The sequence below is a fragment of the Oncorhynchus mykiss genome, chromosome 20 (genome assembly GCF_013265735.2).
Source record: "Oncorhynchus mykiss isolate Arlee chromosome 20, USDA_OmykA_1.1, whole genome shotgun sequence".
NCBI classification, from domain to species: domain Eukaryota; kingdom Metazoa; phylum Chordata; class Actinopteri; order Salmoniformes; family Salmonidae; genus Oncorhynchus; species Oncorhynchus mykiss.
In genome coordinates, this window is record NC_048584.1 from 16,769,229 (window position 1) to 16,795,515 (window position 26,287).

The 26,287-nt window shown below is 42.4% G+C and overlaps 4 protein-coding genes across 6 annotated transcripts in view; 1 reads left to right on the forward strand and 3 right to left on the reverse strand.

The window, feature by feature from the left end:
• LOC110498757 (formin-like protein 1) overlaps positions 1–4,461 on the reverse strand; it is a 68,917-nt gene extending 64,456 nt beyond the window's left edge. For both annotated transcript variants that reach the window (XM_036955901.1, XM_036955902.1), the window contains exon 1: positions 3,638–4,461. In XM_036955901.1, the coding sequence (XP_036811796.1) occupies positions 3,638–3,796 (159 nt within the window). In that variant the 5' untranslated portion in view covers positions 3,797–4,461. The remainder of the gene's footprint in view (positions 1–3,637) is intronic.
• A 2,461-nt stretch (positions 4,462–6,922) lies between these two features.
• Positions 6,923–9,045, reverse strand: LOC110499587 (putative protein PTGES3L). Of its 2 annotated transcripts, XM_021576718.2 has the most exons (7): positions 8,896–9,045; positions 8,678–8,791; positions 8,266–8,332; positions 7,960–8,061; positions 7,545–7,634; positions 7,390–7,452; positions 6,923–7,259 (listed from the first exon to the last, which is right to left on the reverse strand). In XM_021576718.2, the coding sequence occupies exons 1-7, from the start codon at positions 8,934–8,936 to the stop codon at positions 7,251–7,253; spliced, it is 486 nt and encodes a 161-aa protein (XP_021432393.1). In that variant the 5' UTR covers positions 8,937–9,045; the 3' UTR covers positions 6,923–7,250. The 2 variants fall into 2 exon arrangements, with proteins under 2 accessions (XP_021432393.1, XP_021432394.1); XM_021576719.2 differs by lacking the exon at positions 7,545–7,634.
• Positions 9,046–15,596: 6,551 nt separating this feature from the next.
• LOC110499065 (glucose-6-phosphatase) lies at positions 15,597–19,992 on the reverse strand. Its single transcript, XM_021575942.2, has 5 exons — positions 18,782–19,992; positions 18,412–18,521; positions 17,310–17,421; positions 16,769–16,884; positions 15,597–16,654 (listed from the first exon to the last, which is right to left on the reverse strand). The coding sequence occupies exons 1-5, from the start codon at positions 19,009–19,011 to the stop codon at positions 16,146–16,148; spliced, it is 1,077 nt and encodes a 358-aa protein (XP_021431617.1). The 5' UTR covers positions 19,012–19,992; the 3' UTR covers positions 15,597–16,145.
• A 592-nt stretch (positions 19,993–20,584) lies between these two features.
• Positions 20,585–25,826, forward strand: LOC100135885 (glucose-6-phosphatase). Its single transcript, XM_021575943.2, has 5 exons — positions 20,585–20,952; positions 21,135–21,244; positions 22,608–22,713; positions 23,038–23,153; positions 23,669–25,826. Exons 1-5 carry the CDS (start codon positions 20,735–20,737, stop codon positions 24,175–24,177), a joined length of 1,059 nt encoding a protein of 352 aa, XP_021431618.1. The 5' UTR covers positions 20,585–20,734; the 3' UTR covers positions 24,178–25,826.
• The last annotated feature ends 461 nt before the right edge of the window (positions 25,827–26,287 follow it).

Genomic DNA, 26,287 nt, shown 5'->3' on the forward strand with positions numbered 1-26,287 from the left:
CCAGCTGGCGCAACTGGGAAAGGCAATGGAAGAGGTTCTTCGCAGTCTTCAACGTCTTGAACATGCCCAAGAGGCGTTGCCTTGATCTAGCGGAGGATACCCTGCCACCAGTCTACTCAGCAGTCCATCCAGGTCAGTGTTGCCTGTCCCTCCTGGATAAATATGATGCAACCCCATCTAAATTCTGTGGTTTCCTAATCCAGTGGTCCCTCTTTTGTGCACCAGATCGGTGCTCCCACCACTGAGAGGTCCAAGGTTGCCACGCTTATTTCTCTGCTGACTGGGCAGGATTGGAGTGGGCTACGGCCATCTGGGAAAGAGGAGGAGCTGTATGTGAATGAGGGGTTCATGGCTCTGATCAGAGCCATTTTCGATCATCCACTGGAGGGCAGAGGGGGAGGTTATAGCGCATATTGAGGGCACGACAAAGCCTATTTCCCCCTCAGGAAACTAAAAAGATTTGGCATGGGTCCTGAAATCCTCAAAAGTTCTAAAGCTGCAACCAGAGCACTGGTTGCGTCACTGCCTGATATGGCAATTGCTCGGCCTCTGACTGCAAGGCACTACAGAGGGTAGTGCGTACGGCCCAGTACATCACTGGGGTTAAGCTGCCTTCCATCCAGGACCTCTACACCAGGCAGTGTCGGAAGGCCCTAAAAGTTGACAAAGACCCCAGCCACCCCAGTCATAGACTGTTCTCTCTACTACCGCATGGCAAGTGGTACCGGAGTGCCAAGTCTAGGACAAAAAGGGTTCTCAACAGTTTTTATTCCCAAGCCATAAGACTCCTGAACAGGTAATCAAATGGCTTCCCGGACTATTTGCATTCTGTGCCTCCCCCCCAAAACCCTCTTATGCTGCTGCTACTCTGTTTATCATATATGCATAGTCACTTTAACTATACATTCATGTACATACGACCAACCAGTTCTCTTGCACATTGGCTGACCGGGCTATCTGCATTGTGTCCCGCCAACCCCTCTTTTGCGCTACTTTAACCATATGTACATACTACCTCAATCAGCTGGACTAACCAGTGCCTGTATGTGGCCTCGCTACTGTATATCGCCTGTCTTTTTACGGTTTTATTTCTTTACTTGCCTATTGTTCACCTAACATCATTTTTTGCAATATAGGTTAGAGCCTGTAGGTAAGCATTTCACTTTACTACACCTGTTGTATTTGGCTCACGTGACAAACTTTAATTTGATTTATTCCAATTACAGCAGGATGACCAGACCGTTACCCACTACCTCTCCTCCTGAACGGATCTACGTTCCCACAGGGATAAGGGAGCGGCTGTTGACCTGTGCACACACAGCTGTTGTCACTGGACATCCTGGGATCACCCGTACCATTCAATCCCTCTGAGAATTATTGGTGGCCCACCTTGGCGCAGGATGTTATTCGTTACATCAACTGTTCTGTGTGTGCTTAAACTAAGTCCCCCTTCACGCTCCAGCAGGGAAGCTCCTTCCCCTTCCCGTGCCTCAGCATCCCTACCGATCTCCCCTCTGACAGTTTCACCACTATTGGTTGTGGACAGATTTTCTAAATCATGCTGGTTTATTCCTCTCTGGTCTCCCCACAGCTCTCCAGGTCGCTGAGGCACTATACCAGCAGGTCTTCCGGGACTATGGCCTTCCGAGGATCTGGAAAGCCTTTATGGAAAAGCTAGGGGTCACGGTCAGCCTCACCTTCGGGTACCAGCCTCGGACCAACCAGGAGCTGGGGAGGTTCCTAAGAAGTCACTGCCAGGACCGGAAAGGTGAGTGGGCCTTGTTCTTCCCTGGGTGGAATATGACCAGAACTCACTTCGACACTCCACCAGGCTGACTCCCAGTGCGTCCTGGGATATCAACCGGCCCTGGCTCCATGGACTCCGAGCCAGACCGAGGCCCCTGCAGTGGATGAGTGGTTCCAGTGCGCAGTGGCGGTGTGGCACACCGTCCACGTGAGGCTCCAGTGTGTCGTCCACCGTCAGAAGGATCTGGCGGACTGCCACCGCAGTGAGGCCCCAGTGTTCCATCCTGGTGATCGCGTATGGCTCCCCACCAGGAACCTCCCGCTCCGCCTGTCCTGCCGGAAGCTGAGCCCCCGGTTTGTGGGGCCCTTCAAGGTCCTCCACAGGGTCAATGAGGTAACCTATCGTCTCAAACTCCTGCTCCCTCCTTCCGGTGCTCTTAGTCACCAATCTACTAAACAGTGGTCCTGGCTTCATTATTACGCACACCTGTTCCCCATCATTACGCATACCTGGTTGTCATTCCCTCTTTGATTACTCCCCCTTTATTTAGCCCTCAGTTTTCAGTCACTAGGTGTTACTGTTTTTCTCTCAGGTTCTGTACGCTCATGTTTGTTCATCTGTATCTGTTCTTTATTAATCTGCACCTGATTCCTGACTTCCTGTGTGTATGTAACACCTTCCTCACAATAACACCATTTTCAGATATCATTTTTGTTCAAGTCCACATTCTACATTCCTTTCAGTTACAGGAGTACACATTGATTTTGACTGAGTAAAATGAGCCATGAGACTGACATTAATTAACATCATAGTATGCATATAAGTGTCATCTGGCAGCTGCAATTGCACATTAACACAGCAGAGTAGTTTGTTTGTGCACATCTCACTAATGTAATTTCTATGGAAAAAGTCAAGTTAGCCTATAAGTGTTTTAAAGTGACATAGAAAGCTTCTCGAAGGACACATAGTCAGGTAGCTCTCTTCTCTTTCACCATCTATTTGTTTCTATATCTATGATGCAACTCTACAGGGCAAAACAAATAGGTATGGACCAAGGAGATAAAGAGAGATGTGTGAGACTAAAAACAAGAATGCATTTAATGGTATACCATGGCACTGATACCCCTGAGCAACATCAAATGTAGCTGAGCCACTGTTTCTCAATTGGTTTTTGGCTGTCAACATGACCACGAGTTGTTTAGCCTATAATAGGTTTTCGCAGACCGAGGACAAATGGGCCCAGTAAAGGGAGTCACAGGAACATTAAGTTATGGAGTCGAGGAATTCCCAACTTGCGATCGGTTCTGTTGAGGATTTGTCATCGAGTACAAGGAAATATTTGTGTTTAGGAAGTGAATGGATGGGTTTTCTGTTAATGTTACTACAGTGAATGCCGTCTGTTAAAATGTGCCTAATGTTTTAACACTACTGTAGATCAAACAACTGAAGTTATAAAAGTGAAATTGTACAAGTCATTGGGATTAGGGGAATCATGAATATCTTTGATCTACAAACTTGAACAAAAAAAAAATGAACCGTGTGTCACAGGCTCACAGTCCAGGTGGGGTTATATTTGTTTCATGTTTAACTTTTATTATGCCTTACCCACTGCAAATATGGATCAGCACTTCCCCTTTTCCATCCCCAAATGACCATAACCTGAACTCTATTATCTGGTTTACAGTAGTATTAAGGACTTATTGTCCTTCCACAGTCACATTATGTACCCTGCTCTTTGATACGCCTGTCCTGGGGATGTGCACTTTTTCAAAATGTTTAGTGTTCTTTGTTTCTTTGTATTGTTTTGCTTGCTTCTGTATGGGAGTGTACGTGTGCCATCACAGGCTCCTTATTCTGGGCCCTGTGTGTGTCATCAGCAATCAGACTCACCAGCACTGCATTGAAGTGCTCCTCTAACTCCTCCTCGGCAGGCATGGGGAGTTTGGGGCTTGCCGCCTTTTTCTGGGGGGGCCCTGAGCCTGGGGGGGCCGACACCGTCTTCACCTCCTTCCCCGGTGGCACATCCATGCTCCCAGCGGCATTGCCCATGATTATCTGTCCCAGATGCACAGACCCAGGTACTCCACAGCTACTTCCACGGGCTAAGACAGCACTGGAACTCAAATGTTGTGGTGAACCAAACGTATTCTTCCACTACTTCTCCCGTTGAGTTGAGGCTCTATGTGGCATTGAGTGGCGACCATTGACAATTTCCTTAACCCCAGGGGAGCAGGCCAGCCCAAAGAATCATCTTCTCCAATGTTCCTGCTCCTTCATCCTCTCAGACAGGGGAAGTGATGATACAAAATGACTCTAAAGCAACAACGAAAAAGTGTCAGACCTGTAAGCAAGGTCCCTGTGCGACATGAACAACCCCCGAGAGATGGAGAGAGAAATAGGGAGGCGACAGGAGAGTATGAGCGTGAGACAGAGAAGACTCAAATTCAAAAGGTAGAGCTCCTGTGTCGTCCTGTGAAGGAGAGGTGCAAAAACTCCTACTATGCAGAGAGTAGCCTAGTTCCTTAGTGACAGCAGTAGCTGGCCAAGAGAGATGGGGGACTTAAAGATAGGAGGTGGGGGCCACTCTCTTCTGACTGGTGTCCACACACAATGCTGGGGCTAACCGGTCTCCTGGCAGCCATATCGGACGAGGAGAGAGGAGGCATAGGTCCACAGCCAACTTCTCTATAATCTGAAACAGGGACAGACAGAGAGGGGAGGCAACATCAGCATATGCAGCTCTCCAGAGAGAGGGAAGGAGTGGAGAAGTGATGGGGTTTCCTGGGTCCTAGTGCCTTTCTGTTCAGGTACAGTCAACTTCTCAAAACCAGACTACCCACTGGGCACACACTGGTTGAATCAATGTTGTTTCCACGTCATTTCAATGAAATTATGTTGAATCAACATTGAATGGACATCTGTGCCCAGTGGGTAGTGTGTTTTATGACAAAGACAGAGGGAAGGAGGCCAGAATGAGGAAGAGATGGAGAAAAACCATTGTTCAATTGGATGACAAACAGTTGTCTTCAATGCAGATGTCTAACAGTGGGTGCCACAAGTCCATCATTGATTGTTTAACATTACCAAACGGTTACAGTCCTGTATAAACTTCTATTAAATTGCACATGAAATGTTTGTTTACGTGCGAGCTGAATAACATGGCAATATGGGAATGTTCTGTCGCAGTAATAAATTGAAGCCTTCCCTTGCCAGAGGTAGAGTGGAGGTACGGCATAACTTCTACAGCTTGTTGAACCACATCTAACGTGGATCAAAGTCTTATTCAAACTAGCTCATTACATCATTGGAAATCTCATAATGCCCAAAGTCTACAAAAACAACCCCACGTTGAGAGGTGAACTAAAGCGGGCTGCAAAACAGGATCAGGGATTTAATCAGACTCAAAAGTTCTATAGCAGTGACATAACTGTACTAGGCACTGCTCAGAGTAGGGCATAGGGCAGTTAATCATCCAGGCATTTGGACCTGACTTACCAATATAGCGAATGGTGTTTTCCTGAAAGGTGCATTACCTGGAAGCAAGGCTTTAATAAGTAATGAGGGTAATGTTGATACCTGTAGGCCTTACCACACCGGATCAGCACAGGAGATCTACATAAAACCAAGGCCATATAATGTAGTATTGCACCCTAGTACATAAGGAAACAATTATATTATGAATAGTAAGTTATAGAATAATTTTGGGCAACAGGATGAATTATAAAAAATAATTCCTTGTTAAGAGTTTTCAGACTGCTTTAAAGTGCAAAACCGCTGGTTGCCCATGTATTGTTACTTACTTATGAACAATACAACCATGTCTGGCTAATACCAATAAGCCATGGTGGTGTTATAAGCCGTTGATGGGTTGTGCTTGTATATGAAAAGGGCCATAAAAAAAACAAAAACACTTTAGCATTCACACCGTAAGGGTGCCACCTACTGGTATTGGCAAGACACTACATTGTAATGGGATACATCGTCACATGATCAAACCAACCATAGAATGGTGATGTCAAAGACAAGTGTTCTAATTTGCACTCGTACTTTCTAAACATTTTCAAGTAGATCATTTAAACCGTTTACATCACGCTGCTACTTAACGGTCCTATATTTTCTTGCAATTACACTGACATCTGGGTCTGAAAATGTGACTGAGTTTCTGTTTTTACTGTAAATGTGTAGATATCTGTATGATTTGAACCTCAATACGAGGATGCAAACAGAAAAAAAGAGTATCCCAAACATGCTCAATGGGTGACAGGTCTGGTGAGTATGTAGGCCATGGAAGAATTGGGTCATTTTGAGCTTCCAGGAATTGTGTACAGTTCCTTGCAACATGGGGCCATGCATTATCATGCTGAAACATGAGGTGATGGCCGTAGAAGAATGGCACGACAATGGGCCTCAGGATCTCATCACAGTATATCTGTGCATTCAAATTGCCATCGATAAAATGCAATTGTGTTCATACCATAACCCCACCGCCACCATGGGGCACTCTGTTCACAACGTTGACATCAGCAAACCGCTCAACCACACGACGCAGTTGAAACCAGGATTCATCTGTGAAGAGCACACTTCTTTAGCGTGCCAGTGGCCATCAAATGGTGAACATTTGCACACTGAAGTCGATTACGACCCTGGTGAGGACAACGAGCACGCAGATGAGCTTCCCTGAGACGGTTTCTGACAGTTGGTGCCGAAATTCTTCTGTTGTGCTGACCCACAGTTTCATCAGCTGTCCGGATGGGTTGTCACAGACCATCTTGCATGTGTGGGATGGCGTGGTTACACATGGTCTGCAGTTGTGAGGCCGGTTGAATGTACTGCCAAATTCTCTAAAACGACATTGGCTTATGGTTGAGAAATTAACATGAAATTCTCTGGAAACAGCTCTGGTGGATATTCCTGTAGTCAGCATGTCAATTGCAAGCTCCCTCAAAACTTGAGAAATCTATGGTATTGTGTTGTGTGACACAACTGCACATTTTAGAGTTGCCTTTTATTGTCCCCGGCACAAGGTGCACCTGTGTAGTGATCATGCTGTTTAATCAGCTTCTTGATATGCCATACCTGTGAGGTGGCTGGATTATCTTGGTAAAGGAGAAATGCTCACTAACAGGGATTTAAACAAATTTTTGCACATTTGAGAGAAATTCGCTTTTTGTGTTTATGGAACATTTCTGGGATCTTTTATTTCAGCTCATGAAACATGGTCCCAACATTTTACATGTTGAGTTTATATTTTTATTCAGTATATTTAAGAGGTTACGTATCAGAAAAGTAGAAACAAGATTTCAGTTGATTTAATAAATAACATTCAATAGATAGTAATACAAATTACACAGACAACAGTACCAGTACCACATCGCATTCACAGCAATCATCAACAAATACACAAATCCATCAACATGGCATGATCTTTGATGAGTCTTCATCAGCGATTTTCAATGCACATCAAGCTTTCCAATGCAGAGGAAAGCTCTCTTCAGAAAAGTATTCAATCACTCTGTGGAGAGAGAAAACAACTCATTCGATAAACTTCCTCCACTTGCTTTACATGCTGACAAGTCAGGGGTAATATGTCTCTAATGATTGTTGTGAAATGCGAATTGGAGGTGGATTCTTGCTGTACTAACCAGATCATCCAGATCATCCATCGCAGGTGGCCCTTCTTTCTTGTTCCCCATATCCTGAATCATCTAAAAATGGAAAACCATTCATTAAATGCCACACTGATGTGCCAACCTTCAAACATAGACATTGGATAAGCCCATTTCGCAGTTACACGTACGTCAAAATATTGCTCATACTCCGCCATTCCCTCATCCTCTTCATTCTCCCAGTCTCTCCAGTTATCAAAGTCTACAGCCATCCAATTTGGCTACAAGGGACAGAATAATGTTGGGAGAGAGAGCATGTTGATGCGCATATTGTCAGTTAGAAGGTAGACCCTGCTATATGACTACCACAGTGTAGCATGGTGACTTTCTGCTTTCAGTAGTCAACAATAACAACCTTCGAATCAACCAAGTCTATTGGCTCTTTCCAGTGTGAGCATGGCCCTAGGGGAGGGCACAAATTGCCTTCGTCGCCCCACTGTTCTTGATGACGTCATATTGCTGAGTCTACCTTTAACACATGAAGCATTAGTCTACCCTTACACTGCTCTTCACTTCTTCTAAGTGGAAGATCAAATGCTCCAGTACCTTGAGATCGGCATCTTTCTGAAGACGAGGCCATGCTACATTTTCTTTAGCCTTCCTAATCAAGATGTGGATGCTGCGGTCATGGACCTTCACTTGGGAGTCCTGTTAGATAAATATACAAAGCTTACTTTTAGCAGGATGTACTGCAGTATCCATAATGCTCTGTAACGTGGATCCATTTTTTTAATACATTACCGTGCTGAACATTCAAGCATGCTGCATATTTATACATCTTTACAGCTGTTATCTATGTTAATTGTGAGAATCAAATTAACTTTGATATGACGGAGAAATGTGAATACTTGCAAATTTGATGACTTTGTCATAGAAATAAATGTGATTGTAGACGCTGTTGTCATCGACATCTTTACAACTGTCATGGACACAAATCCAGAGACAAACAACGTTATAAAACGTAGGTTATAATGAAACATTTGGCAATAACAACATATCCTATGCGTCAGAGCAGTCATTATAGAGTCGTAATACAGGTCTGCTTAATAAATCAATGCACATTAGAATAGTTGCCCAACCCTCCCCCTCCCCCCCAACCTCACATACACAAATGCACTCTCTCTCTCTCTCTCTCTCTCTCTCTCTCTCTCTCTCTCTCTCTCTCTCTCTCTCTCTCGCACACACACTATTTGTACACTATTTATTTAGACTAAGAATTTTCTAGATCATGCACACTTCAGGGTTACAAATGAATCAAACTCACCTTAAAACTATAAAGGTATCCTGAATATCAACCTCAACATCCTTGGGGTTTTGCACCATGAAATTAATGATGACATATTTTTTCCGGTCATACCATAGAGCCTGTGCTCCTTGACTATTGTTAGAAGCAGAGAAAACATAATGAACATTTTGTTATATTGCATTTGTAGATGTAATCTGTCAAATGAGAAAAAAGCTTCACAGCAATACAGTACATACCAGTCCTCTGGCCTGGGAAGGTTTTTCGGTAGCATAGCCATCTTGTTGATTCTAGGGAGATAATATGCTCTTGGACATTTATAGTTCTTTTGTGGTTGACTGACAGAACAAGTAGCCTACTCAGAATAGTTAGCAGCCCATCTGTTAGGCCCTGCACTATTTTTAGATCAGTTGTTATCAGCTGCTCGGGCTACATATCTCTCCCCCCTTTCCCTATAGGCTGTAATGGAACTCTCTGGAAAGAAGGGGCATTTTCAGTTTTCACTCCAGGACCATCCCACCTTCTGTGAACTCATCTGCATTGCTTGCTGTTTGGGGTTTTAGACTGGGTTTCTGTATAGCACTTTGTGACATCTGCTGATGTAAAAAAAAAGGGCTTTATAAATACATGTGATTGATTGATGGGGGAGGGAGATGAAAAGCTTGCTATTAAAAAAGACAGAAACTGAAAGCTGTTCGTAGTTTTATCCTTTGAAAATAGACACGTGAAAAGATTGGGGATGAACATGCACATGCATCTTCAATATGTACCCGTTGTTCCTCTTCAGTGTATTTAACTACATGTAGAAAGTAAAAGCCCTGGGTGGAGAGTTGATACAACTCCAAGTCTGGAAGGTTAAAACCACCCTCAGACTTAGGAAGATGTAAAACCTTCCTGTGAGTTTCATTTGCCAATATAAAGTCTTATGAGTGAGTCTACTTTTTTAAATGATTTATTTGGTGGAGTAGTTGGTATGACTGAGAATAAGCATAACAACCTTCGGAGCCATGCCATTCTGAAGAGGTCTACTCTACCTGTCAAATGTATGGTACGATTGTTCCATTTAATTAGGTCTGCTTTCATAATGTTGAGTAATGGGCTAAAGTTATCTTTATATATTTGTTTGTTGTCACTTATCAAGCATCCTAAGTATTTGGTATTTTTTTGTGGTCCACTTAAAGGATTGCTGTAGATCATGAGTTGTTCTTTTTCAACGTTAATTTTACATCCTGAGATTGTAGAGTATTCTGAAACTATACTTTAGCGAGCGGGGGCATTGAGTTTTCAAAATTGGTCAGGTGTATCAGGAGATCATCTGCAAATAAGTTTAGTTTTGTATTCATGTATACCAATACCTGTTACATTCTAATGGCAAATAAACCTGGTAAACATCTCACAGCGCTCACAAAACATGCCAAACCAGTTAGAATCTTAAAAGATAAGGGTACAGATGTGTTCATTAGGAACAATGTGATTCATGGAAATGTTTAAAGCTTCTTTGAAAATCTACAGTGCCTTGCGAAAGTATTGTGACCTTTGCGACCTTTTGCCACATTTCAGGCTTCAAACATAAAGATATAAAACTGTATTTTTTTGTGAAGAATCAACAACAAGTGGGACACAATCATGAAGTGGAACGACATTTATTGGATATTTCAAACTTTTTTAACAAATCAAAAACTGAAAAATTGGGCGTGCAAAATTATTCAGCCCCTTTACTTTCAGTGCAGCAAACTCTCTCCAGAAGTTCAGTGAGGATCTCTGAATGATACAATGTTGACCTAAATGACTAATGATGATAAATACAATCCACCTGTGTGTAATCAAGTCTCCGTATAAATGCACCTGCATTGTGATAGTCTCAGAGGTCCGTTAAAAGCGCAGAGAGCATCATGAAGAACAAGGAACACACCAGGCAGGTCCGAGATACTGTTGTGAAGAAGTTTAAAGCCGGATTTGGATACAAAAAGATTTCCCAAGCTTTAAACATCCCAAGGAGCACTGTGCAAGCGATAATATTGAAATGGAAGGAGTATCAGACCACTGCAAATCTACCAAGACCTGGCCGTCCCTGTAAACTTTCAGCTCATACAAGGAGAAGACTGATCAGAGATGCAGCCAAGAGGCCCATGATCACTCTGGATGAACTGCAGAGATCTACAGCTGAGGTGGGAGACTCTGTCCATAGGACAACAATCAGTCGTATATTGCACAAATCTGGCCTTTTATGGAAGAGTGGCAAGAAGAAAGCCATTTCTTAAAGATATCCATAAAAAGTGTCGTTTAAAGTTTGCCACAAGCCACCTGGGAGACACACCAAACATGTGGAAGAAGGTGCTCTGGTCAGATGAAACCAAAATTGAACTTTTTGGCAACGATGCAAAACGTTATGTTTGGCGTAAAAGCAACACAGCTCATCACCCTGAACACACCATCCGCACTGTCAAACATGGTGGTGGCAGCATCATGGTTTGGGCCTGCTTTTCTTCAGCAGGGACAGGGAAGATGGTTAAAATTGAAGGGAAGATGGATGGAGCCAAATACAGGACCATTCTGGAAGAAAACCTGATGGAGTCTGCAAAAGACCTGAGACTGGGACGGAGATTTGTCTTCCAACAAGACAATGATCCAAAACATAAAGCAAAATCTACAATGGAATGGTTCAAAAATAAACATATCCAGGTGTTAGAATGGCCAAGTCAAAGTCCAGACCTGAATCCAATCGAGAATCTGTGGAAAGAACTGAAAACTGCTGTTCACAAATGCTCTCCATCCAACCTCACTGAGCTCGAGCTGTTTTGCAAGGAGGAATGGGAAAAAATGTCAGTCTCTCGATGTGCAAAACTGATAGAGACATACCCCAAGCGACTTACAGCTGTAATCGCAGCAAAAGGTGGCGCTACAAAGTATTAACTTAAGGGGGCTGAATAATTTTGTACGCCCAATTTTTCAGTTTATGATTTGTTAAAAAAGTTTGAAATATCCAATAAATGTCGTTCCACTTCATGATTGTGTCCCACTTGTTGTTGATTCTTCACAAAAAAAATACAGTTTTATATCTTTATGTTTGAAGCCTGAAATGTGGCAAAAGGTCGCAAAGTTCAAGGGGGCCGAATACTTTCGCAAGGCACTGTATATCAATCAGAATTAAACAGTGGGACTGATCCTATAGTCTTCTTAGACTCAACAACCATGCAGCAATTATCAGCAGACAGAAAAGTATCACTAAAAACAGAGACTGCCCCAAAATAAATATCAGGCACTAATACTAAATATTAGAAAGGCACCAGGACTGGACAGCTTTCTTATAGAATTCTATTTCATATTTTGGGAAAAAGTAGCACACCTATTTACACAAATGACAAATGACAACACACACTCAATTCAGTGGTTCCTAGGTCCATGTATCAGACAGCTATTTCAGTTATAATAAAACAAGTAAAAGCTGTAGAGTCCCCTACGTATTACAGACCCATACGTTTAATAAATTGTGACAATAAAATAACAAAGCTCCTAAGCAACAAAATGGCAAAAGTTTTACCAGACTTGATACATATCAATCAAACAGGGTGTATTACAAATATAAACTTACAAACGAATACAAGAACATGATTCAGTTGAATTCTAAAAAACAAGATATAGATTGAATGGCTGTTGTTGCTGAAAATACGTTGTCATAAATGGCCTTTTCTATTCAAAACTTTCCAGCTGAAATAATACATCTAATAAAAATATTATAAAATATCTTAAAGCAAAAATATACACATATAATACACTATTGAATTAAATTACTTTAGTACGGGACACAAGACAGGGATGTCCTCTCTCCCCCCTCCTGTTTGCAATGGCAATTGAACCGCTTGCAGAAAACATTAGATCGTATAGGTAGTATGCTTTATTTGAGTTTAACCTGTAGGTGTCGGCTATCTTCAAAAGTAAGATCTCATATTCCTGCTATAACCCATTCTTGTTTGAAAAGTATTTTCAAAGGCTTTTATTTAGAAGGCAGAACCTGAAATCGGAAATACTAGCTACTGTTGCTTTTGTTTCTTTGCTGCCGAAAGAACGCAGACAGTTCTGGCTATTGAGCTACTGCATAGACCATTTAATTTAATAAACACATCCATATTACAGGGATCTAAAATAGAGCTACTGAGTGTACCTTGGATTTATGACATTATGTTTCTTTAAAATCGCTCTGCCATTTCCATGTTGCTAAATTTCTAATAGTTCGCCTAATTTCAGTTTGTGACAAAACAATCAAGTATAGTGTAGAGAATCATTTTACCGTCTAAACTGCGGTGAAATATATTTTCCATAACAAAAAATATTGTATTTTCAGCTGTTTGAAGCTTGTGTACCAAACCGAAAGTAAAAATGCTGAAAATCTACTTAAGCGCAGGAAGAATAGAAATAGTGCACATAGCACAGATCTACCACTTCTTAGACTTGCTTTCAATGAGGATGGCAGATCTATAACTGACACTTCTATGCCAATTTATTCGGGTCGCCCAAAAAGTTACATATTGCAGCTTTAAATATGGCATTTCAGTGTCAAAAGGACTTTTACATGTACGAGGTTTGAGAGAGAGTAACATAATATTTGTTTGCCTTGTGCTTTTTTTAAGAATTGGCACAGTCAGGAGCTTTTTAGCTGAAAAGGTGCTAGCTGAAAAGTAACAAGCCAACATTAGACTACAGTTAGCATGAGCTAGCTAGCTAGCTAACATTCTTACAGTAACTTACAGTAACTTACAGTCCTCTTTTTGTGTGTGGCCTACTTTAGTTAGCTAGCTAGTTGTTGAGAGGCAGAGAGACATTTCTTACACAATGTCTAGTCTTCCAATGCCATGAAGAAACGTCAATCAAAAAGCATGTTAGCCACACAATAAATCAAGCCAGCCAGCCAGACCTAACAGACATGGGTCTAAGTTGTGTTTAACGTCCCAACGCACATGCTCATTCCAATGACTTTTTGTGAGTAGTGACTGCACATTGAAATTAAGAATATGTCTGATTTTTCATTGACAACTTTATACATGCAGTAGCCTAATCGCAGTTAGATGTGTGCATTTGCTATGTTTTTCTGCGTCAAGAAATGTAATGTAGCCTAGTCCTGGTATTGTTTTGTAGCCGAACAGCCACAAGTGGGCGCTGGTTAATTCATATCCGTCTTTTTGATGTATGAAACAGATGTAGGATCTTAATTTGAGACAGTTTGCTACAGCAGGAAAGTAATCCTGCAGCAACAAGAAATGTTCATTAATATGTGAATTATAATTAATGGACATTTTTGTAAGTGTTGACATATTTTTCATAAGGAAAATCAAGTCAGAAATTTCTAAGTGGAAATTACAAGCTTCAGAAACCTTTTTAGACCTCAAATACACTACAAGTTTGACATTTCCTTCATTGCAGTAAAGTTATCCTGCCACAGAGTGGTCAAATTAATATCCTACATCTGTAGCTACTACTGGTAGCTGAAGAATCTGAACGTATTGTCGGTTCTGTGGCTACCACTGCTAAATGTTTACAAAGGCGAGAGTCCTTGGCATAAATGAGGTGTTTTCAACTGACCGTCATCATAATTTTGATGTTGGCAAATTGTCTTTCTCTCTGCAGTTTGTCACATCAGTTTGTCCCCCTGCTCACCTGGTGAACTGAAAGAAGAAATCAGTAGGAAGAAAGAAACAGTTCAAGGCTTCAATGTCGAGCTCCAACACACCATATTGTTTCCAGAGGGAGGTGGTCAGGTAAATACAGGAAGGCCAGAATGCATCAACTCTATCATCTTTGAAGTCACTGAACTACCCCTCTCTTTCTGGTGAGATAAGGATGGGACCATTGTTGAGGTGGGCTGGAAGTGGTCGGACACAGGCTAACACCTAGTATCTTCCATCTCCAGCCAGATGACCGCGGGCTGATTGGGGATGTGCCGGTGCTGCAGGTGACATGGCAGGGGGCTGAGGCTTTGCGCTTTGTGGGTTCAGTCCTATAGGTGGGCCAGGAGGTGCAACTGAAGATGGACTGGGAGCGGAGGTTTGACCACATGCAGCAACACTTAGGTATGAGCAGGGACAGGCTTACCTTATGTGTAGTGCAAAACCATATAATTCAGCTTCTCAGAAACCATTGCATGTTGGCAGGGGCGCAACTTTCCCTGGGGACGGGGGGACATGTTCCACCACATTTTGAAATTGTGTTTTTGTCCCCCCCAGTTTTTTGCCAACTGTAAAGTTTGGTGGATGATGATGGTTTGGTTTAGTCCCTTTAGTTACAGTGAAGGGAAATCTTAATGCCACAGCATACAGTAACATTCTATGTGATTCTGTGCTTCCAACTTTGTGGCAACAGTTTGGGAAAGGCCCTTTCTTAATTCAGCATGACAAGTCCCCCGTGCACAAAGCGAGGTCCTTACAGAAATTAAATGCCAACTGCGAGCCAGTGTATTTAATGAAATACGTTTGGACATTCGTTTTTATTGTGTCTGCTTTGAGGCTAGCAAATACATAACCAAATGCATAACAAAAAGCAGGCCAGACTCTATCGATTAAAAACCCGGCAGTCAAATATTGATGGTTCAGCCATGGCTGTCAGTTCTAAGTACTTGCAGGGAGTGACGGCTGTGTGACGTGTGGACCTATGTCATCAGTGATTATCAGTGAGCATGAGGCTAAAGTCCAGGGCTCCATATAGGGTTGATGACCACTGGTTTGGCTCTGTTTATATGTACTGTACAAATAGTATATTTTTTTACAATGTGTACTTGTTTTGTAGACGCATGTCACTGATAGTGTGATGATTTTAGTTTTACCACTGCTGCAGTTTCAAAGTGTTGTGGACTTGCTGATAGTTTATCAGTAACGTGTCATTAATGATAGGAAACATTTAAAAACTGAATGTAGAACCATGCATACTAGTGTTAGCACATAGTCAGTGATATATTTGAAAGATTTTTATTATAAATATCTGACAGAATTTCTAAAAATATATTAAAACAGGAAAAATACAGTTACAAAACAAATATTAACAAAGTTATTAATGTATAACATATTCTTAGAACGCACTGTAAAGCAGGCCACTAAAGTCCCTGAGAGAGCTTTTGGGCTCATTTTCTCCTGGATTTAATTTGGCTTTATCTCGTTTCAAAACAGGAACATTAACTTTCTGGACTCCTGAGTTTGCACTGAACTACTTATAAATTATCAGTTTTGATACAATCAAACCACAGTGTCTAAAGTGCCACTGAGTAATTCACTGGATAATCCTTTCATCATAGTGTTCACACTGTGTGTAGATAAGAAAATAAGACCTTTACGGTGGGTGACTGGATGAAAGTAGGGTAGACAAAGACCACAATGGCTTGTTGATCGCTTGGGCAGTTTGGGAAGAAAGTCAATGCATGGAATGATTAAGGATTACAGCACGGTTCAATTCTGGAGTCATATCCGAATACACGAGACTATGTGCATGTCGGCCGCCAACGACCTCACAAATACTTCTTGCTCTGTACGCTGCTCAGAGCTCCAGACACGCAGTAGGGGATGATGCTGACGGTTGCCAGGGGGACAGTGGCGCTCTTACAAAAAGACAGCAGGTAGAAGACAGCGGCAGTGTGCGTGGGGGGCTTGAAGGAGTCAAAGAGGTGCAGCAGGAGCAGCGAGGTGACGATACATCCCGTCCTAAAGAGGGTCGTGCCGCTGATGTTCTTGCTCTCGGTGTAGAGGGGCGAGTGCAGGCCCAGGCCCAGGCCAAACAGGGTGCCCATGTTACGCAGGAGGCTGGCGAAGGGAGTGGAGTCCATGTGGACCCACTCGGCTCTCACACACCACTTCTGGGCTTTCTCCAGGGTCCATAGCAGGTCCACGCCTAGAGCCTTCAGCAGCACGTAGAAGCCCACAGCGATGGAGAGCAGAAAGAGGGTGGTGTAGAAGTACTTCTTCAGACTGGCTCCGTAGATCCACTGGGTTCTGTTGAACGCCTCGGCCACAACCATACCTGGAAATCACATAGAAAACGTAATATTAACATCATGTAGTTGAACAATCTGCACATTTTGTGCCATATTTGTGAGGGTTGTTATAAGGGCTGGTATAAGGGCTTCATACTGACCTGTGATTACTCCACAGATGACTTGGTGGGGGAAGTGGGCAGCAATGAAGACTCTGGAGAGACACACACAGACCTGGACCGCCCAGAAGAACGCCCACAGAGTGCCCCGTAGATACCTGCCCAGACAAGGGGAGAGGGAGAGGAACCATCAGCAAATGCATCTTTAGGCATTTTGAAATCTGTCTGGCTGTTAAGAGACTGTATAAGAAATCGTGAATACCAGTAAATGTGCAAATAAATATTATTCACAGCAGGGGAATTTGTTTTTCCTGTGTCACTAGAGGTGAATAGGCTTCTACTGATACATGTAATCATTTTAATCGACTGTTGCTTCCTTTGATTTTACAACAAAACCACTCGAATGGAATCTTTTGCACATCCCCTTCCCTTCGACTAACTAACTTCAGTTAGTTTTCAGGGTAAATCATCAACTACAGTGCTGCACAGACAAGTAGCATAAAACTGACAAGCACTGAACGAAAAATGGCAAACAAGAACAAGATCATTGAGGACAAGAGGGGTTGAATGTTCTGGAACTTACAGGCCCTTGGAGGAAGATCCCGTCTTATTCTTGGTCAGCATGATGGCTAGAATGGAAGTAACCAGTGTGTAGTAGACGCCTGCAGCTCCCATAGCGTGGCCAGAGGGACTGCCTACCAGGCATGCAGACAGAAAGGCATACTTCAGTCAATGGCCATAGCACTTTATTCAGGTAAAATGAAAATCCAACACAATACTGTACAATATCGTAAACCATGAATATTCTCAACATCATTACTTATAAAACGTTGGCTGTTTTCACTGAATCATAGCATATCACTCCCATAAACTTTTCTTTCGACAGTGAAGCGAAAACTTTTAATTTGGCTCTATACTCCAGCATTTTGGATTTTAGATCAAATGTTTTGAGGAAAATGAGGCGTCATATGAGGCAACAGCACAGAATGTGAACTTTAATATGAGGGTATTTTCATACATATTTGTTTTACCGTTTAGAAATGAAAGTGTTTTGTTGAGTGACTCCTAAATGACGCAATACATTAATTACCATTCATTTCTATTGGGCACAACATAATCTAAAACACAACCAAAAACTGCAAATGCATCCAAAGAAATTGCAGTCACAAGCTTGATGTAATACGGGACCAAATACAAAACTTTTGATTAGATACTTGTTGGAAGGATTTGCAGTTTGTTTTGGTTGCATTTCGGATTATGTTGTGCCCAATAGAAATGAATGGTAAATAATGTATTGTGTCATTTTGCGTAAAAATGTTTGTGAAGTGCTTTCAATAAAGTGGTTTCATTTCCAAATGCTAAAACAGCTATGTATGAACATACTCTCACAGTGAATTTGTCCAAATACTTATGACACTTTCAAATTGGGGGGGGGGGGGTTAGATACATAAAGTGCTTTCATTTCTAAATGGTAAAACAGATATGTATGAAAATACCCTCAAATAAAAGGTGACATTCTGTACTGTCACCTCATATGAAAAATCTGATCTCAAATCCAAAATGCTGGAGTATAAAGCCAAATGAAAAGTTGCTTCACTTTCCAAATAAATGCATAGGGGAGTGTATATTTCATGTCATAAAAGCACTACGGTAGAAGTATATGGAAGTAAAGTGATGCTTCTTACCTGGGCCAGTTTCACAGGTCATTGGGTACTGTTCAATGTGAGGTGCAGTGGTATTGCTGTAGTAAGGTGTTTCATGGACCCACCAATACGGCCTCTCGCCAAACAGAATCCTTAAGAAGGAAAGCACAAGCCACTTAGAATTAAGATGAATGTGGGGAATTTCAGTCGGTTGCATTTTATTTCAATTAAATTGACAGGGACTGTGCACATTTATCGACATGTCAATGTGCCAGATGTAGCCGAAGGGACACATTTGATCAAGTTCTGAATTGGTATCCCAGTAACCGTTTATTTGAAGGGTACCAATATAAATGACTTCATAACACATGCATAAACCCCACAGAACACATTCATAGGCAGTACGACTCACCACTTGAAGACCAGGTTGAGCCAGTCGCCGATCACTGCCACCCAGATGAGCTTGATGCCCACTGACTCCCGCAGGTGGAACCAGAGAGGGAAGAAGATGAAGAAGGTGTTCCTGAGGTCAGCAGCCCAGGACACCCACAGGAACAAACCCTGGGCGTCCTTATAGTTGGTCTGAAGGTAATTAGTGGTGCTCACCCCATAGCCCTGCATGGCATCCATGACTGCCTCCATTTTCGAACTGTCCCTAGGGAATTGTCAGTCTAGAAAGCCAATGTGAGATGTGATGGGGTATGAGAGCACTGTATGCATGAGTCTGCCTGTTGTTTTTATACCCGAGGGTCCCACCACCCACAGGCATGTACAGCCTGATCTTTGGACCTTGCACGTGTAATAAAACACAGCGGGGCAGGGGTGTTTGGGAGGGTTGTACTAAGGATAGAGGCCATACAAATAAGTACAAAGGACAGGTAAAAACAATTGTCAATCAGTGTCTCTGTGTCTCTCACCCTGAAATGGAGCCAAAAATACTTAATTTATGATTGACTGGTGGAATTCAAATTAAAAACCCAACAAATAGCCTCCACAATACAATTTGTGGCAAAACAAGCCAAGCAAGGGGATGCGTGGAAAACATGCATTGCATTCGCTTTTCTCTATTGAAATGAAAACCCAATGTTTTACTACACTACAGTCTGCTTTATGTGTAATACAGTAAGATGTCCTTGTAAGACCATGTAATGGATAAGATAGGGACTAAAAGAGTCACACAAATGCACAGACTTCCCTAAGCCCACTTTTTGGCCAGTTTTAAACAACACATTTAAAAAAATAAGAAATAAAAAAACATTTGAATTACAAAAAGGCAAATATATATACAATACGCTAAATACGTCCATCCTTCGACAACTTGCAGACCATAATCTGTCAGTTATATAATACATTTCTGACAACTTTGTAAAAATTGAGTCTGGCCAGAATCCTGCAGCTAGCCCACCTGGTCGGTTACATAAAGGAATCAATCATTAAATGGTTTTGGACTTACTCAGGAGATGCTGAGAAGATAACTTACCAATAACACTAGGTCCTAGATATGGTACTCACTGTACTGTAAATAAGTCAGATAAGGCAACCCCCAAGCCAGGGTTTTATCTGGGAAGGAAATAGCAAATGAACTGACATCATTATAGCAGGTCACAAAGTCAATAGTGAATTTTCAATGGATTGAGTTCCATTCGTTTCACATGCCAATGATGGATGTGGTTGAAGTAGTGAGACATAGATAGGTCAATCAATTTTCATTGGACTACTTGAAGTGTCCTTGCTACAATCTTCACCAAGAGACGTATAGTCCTGAAGTGGAAAAACATTCACTCACCATTGCACAGTCATCCTGTTTCAGGGGCTAGCGTATCACTCCAGAGCAGACCACCTCTGTTTACTACTTTTGGGAGCAGGAGGAGGGGTGTAGGCTCAGTGGCGGACTTACCATTAGGCAACCATATATAGTATGAACATGGCATAAGTCAAGGCAAAATATGTAGAATTTCTGGGAAATTAGCTTTAAAACTGCAACATTTTCTCTACTCATAGCAAAATGTGTAGAATTGCTGGAAAAGTACTTTAAAATTATATATATATATTTTTAATCTCCACCGCCAGTCAAATGTTTTGCCCACAAGGTGGGGTAGGGTTAACCAAATATCACTTAGGCCAGGGGCCTCAGACTGGCCTCCAAATCACCAAGTCTGCCCATGTGCAGGCTAAAGGTTACAGAGTGTGTCTGCAACAACCTCCTGGAAGCAAACAAATGCCCTAACCTTGAATAAAGTCCAGTGGGAACAACAGACTGCATGACAGTCCTGGAGCTCAAGAGGACCGCTTCTGACCATTCTCCAATCCTCGCCCAGCTTTGGTGTATCTTCCCTGGGGACTGATCTGGATCCACACCACAGTCATGGATCTTTTCCACAGCTGGGGGGTGGAAGTGGCCATCCATCTGCAGACCCAGTATGGGCATTATGAGGGCTGGTTTAGCCTAGCCTCTACAGTGGCTGACCTGCATACCACCTTCTTTTGTTTCTTCCCAGTCTGGTTTCATCTGCGCAGGGACGTGGGTGTAAAGCTCATCTGGGTGGCTGTCATCGGGGACTGGCTCAACCTGGTCATGAAGTGGTAAGGAACGGATTAAATTGGTTTTCTGTCATTTGTTTTTCATGGATTTTGGTACACATTGCGATTTAGTACACATTAACAAAAACGTACGGTGACTTGAACATAATTTAAAACTGAAATTGTCATTATATATTAAAGTCGGGACTTTCAAAGAGTTGAGTGATGTTCCCTCTCCATGGCAGGGTTCTATTTGGAGAGAGACCCTATTGGTGGGTCCATGATACCCGCTTCTATGGGACAGATCCAGCCCCTGCCTTAAAACAATTCCCTATCACCTGTGAAACTGGACCAGGTAGGCAATGCCATGTGTGCCAGAGTCTAGCATGATTATCACTCAATACACCTCAAGATATTAGCAGTCTTGGCAAGTGGAAGCATTATTCAATTCAAATGGGGGGGGGGGGGGGGGGGGGCTTACGTACTACCCTTATGGTCAGACTCCGAGCAGTTGCCATACCAGGCGGTGATGCAACCGGTCAGGATGCTCTCGATGGTGCAGATGTAGAACTTTTTGAGGATCTGGGGACCAATGTCGAATCTTTTCAGTCTCCTGAGGGGGAAAAGGTGTTTTTGTGCCCTCTTCACAACAGTCTTGGTGTGTTTGGACCGTGAGAGTTCGTTATTGATGTGGACACCAAGGAACTTGAAACTCTCGACCCTCTCCACTTCAGCCTCGTCGATGTTAATGAGGGCCTGTTCGGCCCTGCTTTTCCTATAGTCCACAATCAGCTCCATTGTCTTGCTCACATTGAGGGAGAGAGAGGTTGTTGTCCTGGCATCACACTTACAGGTCTCTAACCTCCTCCCTTTAGGCTGTCTCATCATTGTTGTTGATCAAGCCTAACACTGTTGTGTCGTCAGCAAACTTAATGATGGTTTTGGAGTTGTGTTTGTCCACATAGTTGTGGGTGGTCTAGTGCTTATCATGAGGTTTCTACCTTCGGCGATCAATACCTCGAGACTTCTTCAATATTAGACATCGCGCACCAGCAGTTATTGACAAATAGAGTCACACCCCTGCCCCTCGTCTTACCAAACGTAGCTGCTCTGTCCTGCCAATGCACAGAGAAGCCAGCCAGCTCTATATTACCCGTATTGTTGTTCAGCTACGTCTCTGTGAAACATTAGATATTACAGTTTTTAATGTCCCATTGGTAGGATGGTCTCAATCGTAGATCGTCCAGTTTGTTTATCAATGATTTCACGTTGGCCAATAATTCGGAGGAAAGTGGTGGTTTACCTACTCATCTGTGAATTCTTACAAGGCATTATTTGCTTGGCCTGTATGTCATAAATGACTGATACCAGTACTATAGGGCCATAACACCTTTGCACTTATCGATTCCCATTCCGCAGGGTAAATACATAAGAGAATAATCTTATCTGGAAAGGAATTCAGTGGGTAGTGTAGTGTGTAATTGTTGTTTAGCTAATTGCATCTTCAGGGTGTGTGTCCACTGTCTAAATAAGACAACCAAACAGGGATGGGAAAGAGGTGTAATGTGATGATGGGAAAATAATGCAGACAATAGCTGCTGAACAAAGGGACTTTGCCCAGATGTTCATCATATCCCTGGTAGCCAGATATGTGTGTGCATTAGCCAACGCTTATATCCAAAATGGTTCATGAAGCCAAAGTGTGCTGTTTTTAATAGGAAGCCCTTCGGGTCATGCCATGGGCTCGTCTGGGGTGTGGTACGTGATGATAACAGCTGTCTTCTCAGTGGCGACAGAAAGGCGGTTCCCCCCTCTCCTGTACAGGTGGGTCAAAAGAGAAGTGGAGTCAATAGTGTTGTTACTGCTTATACCCAATTCAGTGCTTTCAGATCCACACAAAGTGCCTAGAGGTTAGGACAGGGGGTGGGAAAACTATGGCCTGCCAGCCGATGTTATGCGTCGAACATCTGAAACTACTGTAGATAGAAAGTATGTAGAAATGTTGGACTTATATATTTTCAATTAACTGCCCTTTTTCTGGACCTCAAATATATTTTTTGGAGGACAAATCTGTAAACAAAAACTTGGTTAGGGGGTAAGATATATTGTTGTTTTGGAGCAGGGCCTTAGTGTCTTGTTCTTCCCCAGGTTCTTGCAGGTGGGGCTCTGGATGCTGCTGTGTACAGTAGAGCTGTTGGTGTGCATGTCCAGAGTCTACATGGCTGCCCACTTCCCACACCAGGTCATCAGTGGGGTCATCACAGGTCAGAGAACCAGGGCTTGACTGAGATTTCAAGATGCAGCTTGTACCCCTAGCAGGTTGTGCTAACCTGAATCATACTGTGCAGGCTTGGTTATTTTCCTTTCAAGTTGTCGTCCTTTCCAGGAACTGTGGTGAATGCGCAGCCAGGCCGGCACAGTACAGCTCGGATGGGCTTGGTTTGGATCAGCAAGTACACTGTAAAATAATCCTGTTGTTTTTACAGTAACATACTGACAGACATTAAACTTTACAGTAATGTACTGTTAAACCCAAGTTTCTTTGGAATTTACAGTAACATACTGTACCTTTTACAGTAAATATTTTACAAAACCTTTACAGCAATGTGCTATTAAACCAAATCTTCTTTCGAATTCATGGTAAAATACTAAAACTTGCATTTTACAGTTACTGGCTGCCAGTAAGTTACTGTAAAACAACTAGATTGTTCTTTACAGTGTAAGAGGGGTATCGGGTTTTGATTTTGTTCTAAAATGTTCTTGTCTATATCCATGGCAGGTATCATGGTGGCTGAGGCCTTCTCCAGAGTGCAGTGGATCTATGGAGCCAGTCTGAAGAAGTACTTCTACACCACCCTCTTTCTGCTCTCCTTTGCTGTGGGCTTCTACGAGCTACTGAAAGCTATAGGCGTGGACCTGCTGTGGTCCCTGGAGAAAGCCCAGAAGTGGTGTGTGAGAGCCGAGTGGGTCTACATGGACTCCACTCCTTTCGCCAGCCTCCTGCGCAACATGGGCACCCTGTTTGGCCTGGGCCTGGGCCTGCACTCACCCCTCTACACCGAGAACAAGAACAGCAGCATCCCCTTCAGGGTGGGGTGTATCACTGTCTCTTTATTGTTGCTACAGATTTTGGATGGCTTGACGTTCTCCTCGAGAGACCAGGCAATGTTCTATGTGTTGTCATTTAGTAAGAGTGCTGCTGCTCTCTTCATTCCCACAGCTCTGGTTCCCGGAGGACTCTCCTGGATCTTCCCAGGTAGTGGGGCGGCTAAGCTGAAATTTTCATAACAACAGTTCACTTTATGATAAAAGCACCAAATTTTGCAGAGGTAGATTTATGTACCCTGAAATTATTTACATATCAGGCCATGGCAGCCATCTTACAAAATGGCCACTGAAAGTAACACAACATTTTACAATTCAGAAGTAGTGTTTTGATATAACTGCACCAAATGTGTTACAGAGGTATGTACCCTGAAAATATTTACAGTATATATGGAGCCCCCACAGATTTGGCCCCTGGGGCCACAGCAGACATTTTACAAAATGCCAACATATTGTAATACTGTTTAACAATTCGGAATGACTGTTTTGTGATAACAGCACCAAATATGCTACATAGGTACATTGATGTCCCCCGAAAGGATTAAGAAATGGAAACACCACAGATTTGGCCCCTGGGGGCCTCTACGGGGCCATGTCAGTCATTTTACAAAAATCACAACATATTGTAAAATTGTTTTACAATGCAGAAGGACTGTTTTGAGATAACAGCACCACATTTAGTACAGAGGTAGATAGTACAGAGGTACAGTGCTTTCAGACAGTATTCATACACCTTGATTTCTTCCACATATTGTTGTGTTACAGCTTAAATTGAAAATGGATTACATGTATTTATTTTTATCTCACACAATACCTCATAATGACAAAGTGAAAACATATTTTTTGTAAATGTTTGCCAATGTATATTTAGGCTTGCCATAACAAAGGGGTTGAACTCAAGACCATGTGGTATTGTGTAGGCTAGTGACCAAAAATCTCAATTTAATCAATTTTAAATTCAGTCTTTGACAAAATGTTTTGGGAAAAATGTCAAGGGGTGTGAGTACTTCCCGAAGGCACTGCATGTCAGGGATGTGCAACTATGATGGGGGTCTGGAGTCATTATGAGGGGCTGCAGTGGCTCGTGGGTCTGCGTACCCACACATCCACACTGTGGCGGAGAGAAGATTTTGCAGTTGTAGAGCGCATTTCAAGCAATTCTAAACATTTTGCCATAGGGTGGAGGCAAATGTTTGCAGTTTTTAATTTGATGACTTATGATCAATGGGCCTCACCCTGGTCGGTAATTGCTTACTACAAGTTCAGATAGCTAGACTAATTTAGCTAGACTAATTTACCAATGACATGAGCTAATTAAGAGACTGCTGATGCACAACTAAATTCCAAAATTGAACCTTGTATTGTATTATTCTAACTCTTAGTTGAGACCCTGACCGAGTCCCCCCCCCCCACCCTGATTTTAAATTGGTCCACGGGCCGTATGCATCCCGCGGGCCACCAGTTGCCTATCCCTGTAGATGCTGCAGTGTAGCTTCTGATGGAATCCTATACATTCAAGACTTATAGATGGATATGGTTATGCACAGGTGGTGAATATGATCAAGCATCTAAAAAGTTTGTAATATGGCAGGTAACCTGGTTGATTTGAAGAAGTTAAAGTGTTTGACAATTTTTGTGTTTTGTATTTACTAGATATTGTGAACAAGTTTGCAGAGATGAATTAGTGAGTAAAATCAGACAGAGGTGTTTATACTTTTGAGTTTGATTGTTCTTCCGAGAAAGCTTCGGTCCAGCTTTTCTTCTCTGTGTCTTGTTTTTCCAAAATGCCAATGCTGATTAAATTTTCACCAGAGCCAGGCATTAAACATTAACTACTAGGCCATCATTCCTCAGCTCAATGCAAAGCAACACTCGTTCTCTGTACCTCATGGCCACTGATGTTTTGTGTTTTGGGCATGGCGGTTCAAAGAGCAGTACTTTTTTGTGTGCATCTGTATATTAGTGATACATACCCATTATACTGTTTCAAACAAACATACCAGCAATAATCAATAAAGACAGGACTTTAATATGCATTGTCACATGTCAACACTATCGTACAAAATCACCTTAACTTGACCCCAGTATCAAGTCGGTGACAATCCAGCCTATCAGAGACTAGTATTGTGACGGACATGCATATTTCCTATGGTGACATAATACTGTACATCCATCCATCCTAGGGTTGCAAAGCTACCAAAGTTACTGGAATATTCGGTAATTAATAGGTCATCTATGGTAACTGGTCATTTATACATTAATAACTTTTTTTATTTTATTATTCATACCTTAT